At 48.4% G+C, this 5,727-nt stretch overlaps 3 protein-coding genes across 3 annotated transcripts; 1 reads left to right on the top strand and 2 right to left on the bottom strand.

Moving 5' to 3' along the window:
- Positions 1–750: 750 nt before the first annotated feature.
- DFJ58DRAFT_348365 (uncharacterized protein) lies at positions 751–2,144 on the top strand. The gene is made up of 4 exons (XM_041379979.1): positions 751–1,228; positions 1,283–1,468; positions 1,522–1,794; positions 1,850–2,144. Exons 1-4 carry the CDS (start codon positions 1,073–1,075, stop codon positions 2,006–2,008), a joined length of 774 nt encoding a protein of 257 aa, XP_041234933.1. The 5' UTR covers positions 751–1,072; the 3' UTR covers positions 2,009–2,144.
- Positions 2,145–2,602: 458 nt separating this feature from the next.
- On the bottom strand, positions 2,603–3,818 carry DFJ58DRAFT_849345 (uncharacterized protein; the record flags this gene model as incomplete). The annotated part of the gene is made up of 7 exons (XM_041393716.1): positions 2,603–2,677; positions 2,819–2,882; positions 3,095–3,136; positions 3,260–3,317; positions 3,357–3,534; positions 3,619–3,681; positions 3,735–3,818. The coding sequence occupies 7 exons, from the start codon at positions 3,816–3,818 to the stop codon at positions 2,603–2,605; spliced, it is 564 nt and encodes a 187-aa protein (XP_041234932.1).
- Positions 3,819–4,045: 227 nt separating this feature from the next.
- On the bottom strand, positions 4,046–5,510 carry DFJ58DRAFT_348358 (uncharacterized protein). The gene has a single exon (XM_041379978.1). The coding sequence runs from the start codon at positions 5,148–5,150 to the stop codon at positions 4,209–4,211; it is 942 nt and encodes a 313-aa protein (XP_041234931.1). The 5' UTR covers positions 5,151–5,510; the 3' UTR covers positions 4,046–4,208.
- Positions 5,511–5,727: the final 217 nt, after the last annotated feature.

Genomic DNA, 5,727 nt, shown 5'->3' with positions numbered 1-5,727 from the left:
AGGGATCTTTGAAAAAAGACTATCAACGTCAGGCCTGCAGCGCACGAGGAGAGCTCACACAGGTCCTACAAAGAATACCCTGCCCGTACTTGGCTACTTCACTGTTTTGCTCACAGAGACGCAGCGATGGCTTCCGCATCAGTGAAGGCGGCCCCCACGAAATCAAATATGCAACCAGCCATGACTCTGCAGGGTCATGGAGATTACATTCGATGCATATCCTATTTTCCGGATGGCCAGCGAATGATCAGCGGATCTTATGATAAGACCACTCGGCAATGGGATCCGAAGGCGGGTAGGGAGATTGAAGAAGCGCGGGATGTTTGCGAGAAGAAGGTATTGGCAGTTGCGGTATCAAGGGATGGTCGATGGGTTGTCACTGGTGGTGGGGATTACGATAGTGCGGAGCTGAAAGCCTGTGAGATTGAGACGGGGATTGTGAAACAACTTCAAGGCCACTCACGGATGATCACCTGCATTGATATCTCTGCAGACAACACGCTGCTGGCAAGCGGGGCACGCGATTTTACAGCGCGGATATGGAACTTGGACACCGGCAAACTCATGGCTGGTCCATTCAAAAGTATTGGTTACATGGGCGCAGTTCGATTCTCGACAGACTCAAGGAGGCTCGTAGCCAAGTCATGGGTCGGAAATTGGCTCGAGGTCTGGGATGTCCAATCGCAAATGTTGGATGTGAGGATAGCTGGGAAATTTAGCTGTAATGGTGGATACACAAATGCGCCGGTATTCTGGACAAACAAAAACAAAAACATTTTGGCCGCATTCAGCTTCACCAAGGATGACCATGCCAGGACAATCTACCAGTTCAACGCATCGACGCTGCAGGCTGTCGGAGCTCCCTTCGAAGGGCACACTAATACTGTCACTGGTCTAGCACTCTCATTTGATGGCACTCTCCTGGCTAGTGCTGGTGAAGACGACACCATAAAGCTCTGGGCCTTCGAGTCCCGCAAGCTCCTTGCTTCCTTCGACACTCGGAATCCTAGAGTCCTTATCCTCTCGCCTGACTCGTGCAAACTGGCTTATACAACCGTGACACACCTTGAAGATGACTACAAAATCTACATATGCAACACTCCGCCCGAGGTCCTTGCTCAGGCCGGTGTACACAATCCTCGCGAACATCCACTTTATGCGTGCTCACATCCCCTTACAGACCATTGCACGCAAAAACTTAAATTCAGCCTTCAGTGATCTACTAAATGTGCGCATTCAATTTGTTACTCATTACACCACTCATCGATCACTATCATTGCAGTCTGATGCAACTCGTCGTCCTGCCGCTGGGTGCTGCAGACCACCGATACCTGCCATACCTATGGTGCAGAGACCTTCGCTTACAATAGAGCAACCCATGTTCCTTCGCCTCAGCAAACTTCTTCGTTTCTCTCGCGCGAACGCATTACGGCCTGGTCAGAAGGATCAACCTTGCGATCCCTTAGATGTAGGTCTCTTTCTCTTATCTATTTTGCATTTCATTTGACACTCGTGTTGCAGATTTCTGCTACGTTGCCTTTACCCCGCCCTCTCTCGGTGCACACCTCAACTCTGAGACGCTCAGATATAAATTCCGGCGGGAATGCGAGTTTCGACCGCTTCCCGTCACACTCTTTCCAGTCTCGACTACTGTCAACTACTACATCGTCTGCCACTGGCAACCCACCCACCACATTTGCAGCCCGTATACACCACCTATCATTCTGGCGGCCCATTCGTGGAGGTCACGGACAGCCGTCCGTCGTTGACATTCCTCTCGCGCAGGCTAGAGAGGCACGTTCCGTTCATTTTTCTCGTTGTATTCAACGTCTAATGCATGAATTCACAGCGCCACGTTGCAGCGGACGCTCCCAAAAAAGATGATGATATAGTACCTATTGAATATCTCGACCCTCCCTCACCGAATCCTGATTCACAACAACCAGCCACAGCAGCACAGCCTGCCACCGGAGAGCACGGAGGCGACCGATCATGTTTCTGCTTCTAGCATGGTGCTGTTGACATTTCCTGTGTTTTATAGTTGTTAACTCGCATTTAGTGTTCTATGGACGTAGATACATACTTGAGATTTCACCTTGTCGCTGATAATATTTTGAGTGCATACACGAGACACGTCCAATACATCCTTGGTAAGCTATGTGCCAATAGTGGTTTGTTGCTATTTTGTAAGAGCTCTTAGATGTATAGGCTATAGCATAGCAAGCCTGTTATCATTCAAGTCACTTCGTGAAATACTGTTTCTGTGAAAAATGAACCGATTACTTCCTCTCTGGCAGAGTCAACTAGGCGAAGTTATAGACCTTCGCTAAACTGATCGACATTCCGGAAGCTGGCGCTGATCGATGATCGATCGGCTATAATTATTAATTCAGATCTCATTACACGTTTGGAAGCGTTTGATACTCTGGATGGCAACTCCGCTTCTGCCGATGATTTCAATATTTATTGATCTTGTGGTCGAATCTCACTGTCATGTCGATCATCCAGTTGTGTACTGACTGTAGTATGGGCGTATTAGTAGCCAGTACTTGGGACACTGCCAAGTACTGAGCCACTGTCTTGAATACCCAATCCTTGGACTCTAGACCAACAAAAACCGTTCGACCATCTCCGCGCCCTTTTCCTCTGGATCATATTCTTGAGCACGTATACTTATCTATCGAGGTTGTAGCTAATCAATTTTTTGTGGACAAGCACCCTACGCATTCTGAGGTTCGTCACATACTCCGCTGCATTTGTTGGCTACTGGGGGAACCAGCGACCAGGAACAATACTCCACAATCGTGCCGTCTTACACCTTCTTTTTCTTCTGCAGACAGGACCGGTCACAAGCAGTGTCCCCGCTCAGATCAGATCCTACCCTATGTTCACGCCGGGATAACGTCGAAAGAAATCATAACTGAAACATTGGAAGGAGGAAGATCAAGGTGTGTTTCGTTATTTCCATCTCATTTGAATTCCCAATACTTCCTTTCCGTCCTGGTCTACTTTAACCCGTGGCGACCTGCTGTATCCTGGCGTTCATTACGATATCTAGACTCGGACCTTGAGAAATCATGCTCCACGAACGCACCCAACACTCGACCCGAACCCGCATTTCTTCTTCCCACCAGTCCTTTGTTTGTACAAGGAATAACTTAACGTGAGTCCGAGAGGAAGCCAGCAACGGATTCTTAATTACCAGCTGACCATTTTGTTCCGTTCTTCTCAGTTATCATTTCCCTTTAACCTAGCATACCCTATGGCAAGCTCCTGTAAGAGCGGGTGAAGCTGATTCTTGCACATAGTTGCCAAGGCTTCAACGCGTCCGTAAAGGTAAGAAACTTTGCACTAACTGATTAGACGGTGAAAGATACCAATGCAAATCGCCTGCCTCTTCACAGTTGTAGGTACGCCGTGCGATGTGATACTGCAGCCGCACCATCCGTGCGATATCGTCCCGTCGACGGAGTCCTTGACGAGCTTAAGTATGGCCATATATCGCGAGAGAAGGCGCGTGCATGCAGTAGAGTACTGTTTCTCGTAACGTATGCATATTTCATTAAATTTGATAGGCATTCAATCTAGGGTTGAAAAATACTGTGCTGCAGTACTTACAGCACGTGCGTAGGTGCGACCATCGTGCTGTATAGGCTGGGCGACGACGGAGGGGCGTTTGTGCTCATCCATATACATGTCAAAGAGGCATCCAGCATCAAACCATACATACTCACCCGAGTTGTGGCTGCACACTGGTACGCTGGTAAGGAGAGCCCCTCTGAGTTTTGCACTTGCGCTTGTGTTCCCGCTGCAAACATATTGTGGAAAGGTAAGTGTCAGCGGTATTATATATCAATTCAAGTCGTGTGGTTCGGCCATTCTTAGGATTGTCAGATGAAAACCTAGGTCGACGGTCCTGGTAGGAGTACAGTACTTAATTCGTGGCGGCACGCTGGAGACTTCCATGACTAGCTTGGTGCCTGATGAAGTTCCAGCCTAATAAACTGTTGGCGAATTATCAGTTTGTACAGCTGCAGCAATTCTCTTTGGTTGATCTTTCCCCTGACTCCAGGCCTGGAATTTCTCGTGAGGCATAAACGTGCATGAACGACATATAATGTATAGTATCGACATGATACGTAGTACGATACCACCTCCGCTGCCAAGACCTAATATCAGCATTTTGTGAGACGCGTAACAACCGATTCCTATGTCACTACTACGTCGAGGGAAGGAATAAGGGCAACATACTTTGCTCGCTCCCTATCCGTCGCCTTCGCCCAACCACCGAAAATCAGGCGCTCCAGGGGACACTTTGACCGGACAAAAAATTTCCTCAATTGCTTATGATGCACCGGGGTAAGGCAGCGAGCTTTGAGCACACGCAAATTGGGGAGTGATAGAGTATCGAATATAGATAAAGGGTTTAGGATCATCGCGGAGTCAGTAGTATAATCAATGTCTAAGGATTGAATGTTGGTGTGCGTGTTGGTGTGCGTGAATGACTCCGAGGTCCGTCGGTAACCGAATACCGCAGCAACAGTCAACGAGGAGAGGTTGGGACATAGATGGAGCAAGTGGAAAAATGCATCCGGATGAAGCAGGGTGATCTTGACCTGTGTCAGGTGGGCCCATACGGGATTGAGAGAAGATAAGCGATGCATGTCGAACGGCGATTTCATGACATCGAGAACGCGCATTGTGAATGGAAGTTGCGAGATAGATTGTGCCATGGATTGAATGTCAGGACCTTTCATCTCTAGTATGACCAACTCTCGAAGTGCTGGTACGTCTTTTAACAAAGGTTGTGGTTTTCCCACTCGTCGGAGAAAACGTATAGAGAGAGACGAGATTTGATTGGCGTAAGGCTGAAGAAGGTTTCCTAAGAGCTTGGTTGAGTGGTACCGCCTGAGTACTAACGAAAGTGGACGTCCTCGCGATCGCTTGAGCCAGGAGTTATAGCAGAAAGCAGCGCGCTGCCAGGCGTTATCATCGAATTCCACATCTGATTCCTCCCAGTCGCTGTCGTCGACTTCCTCATCTTCTTGCCCGACTCCATTGATGTTGATATCCACATGCAACCTGCACCATAAACCGGGCATATCCACAGCAACGTCCCTCCATGGTCGGCATATTCTGGTCAAAAGCATGGGGGCCAGGTTTGATGCGGGTGTCAAATATTTGTCTTCCGGGAGACAAGCGGTGAAAAATTTGGGTTATGACTTCAGTTGGCAAGCGCCAGAGAGCCGACCCTAGTCCCGTGTGAAAAGTCATGGATTGGATGATATTCTCCTTCCGTTCGACAAGTTGCTGGTGCAAAATCTTGATGCTGTCCAACCGTTTCCAGACCTGAGATGTCGCGCAACACTGCATCCAGCTGCTGCTGGCGCTCAGTGAGGATGGTGTTGATGCTCTTGCTGTTGAGCTCGATGGTAGGGCGGTTGATATTCGGGACGCTGGCTCGGGAGTACGGGGTGTCGAGGTCTGGCATCTGTTAATGATCAATATCACGTTGGATACATGCACATAGACATACAAATGCTTGTGAACGCAGCTGAAGCGAATAGTTATTATTTGCAGAAAGAATGGAAACATCGGCACTTACGATGTTCTGCAGTGCATCAACGATGTCTGATGCCGATGAGAGATTGTCTAAGTTTGAGTTGACTGTCTGCATATTGTTTGTTAACGTGTAGGTCAAGAAACGAATTCGTTCGAGGAAGAACG

Source organism: Suillus subalutaceus (assembly GCF_016647625.1).
Source record: "Suillus subalutaceus strain FC151 chromosome Unknown DFJ58scaffold_459, whole genome shotgun sequence".
Lineage (NCBI taxonomy): Eukaryota > Fungi > Basidiomycota > Agaricomycetes > Boletales > Suillaceae > Suillus > Suillus subalutaceus.
Note: the sequence above shows the minus strand (reverse complement) of the source record. Positions and strands in the feature narration are given on the sequence as shown.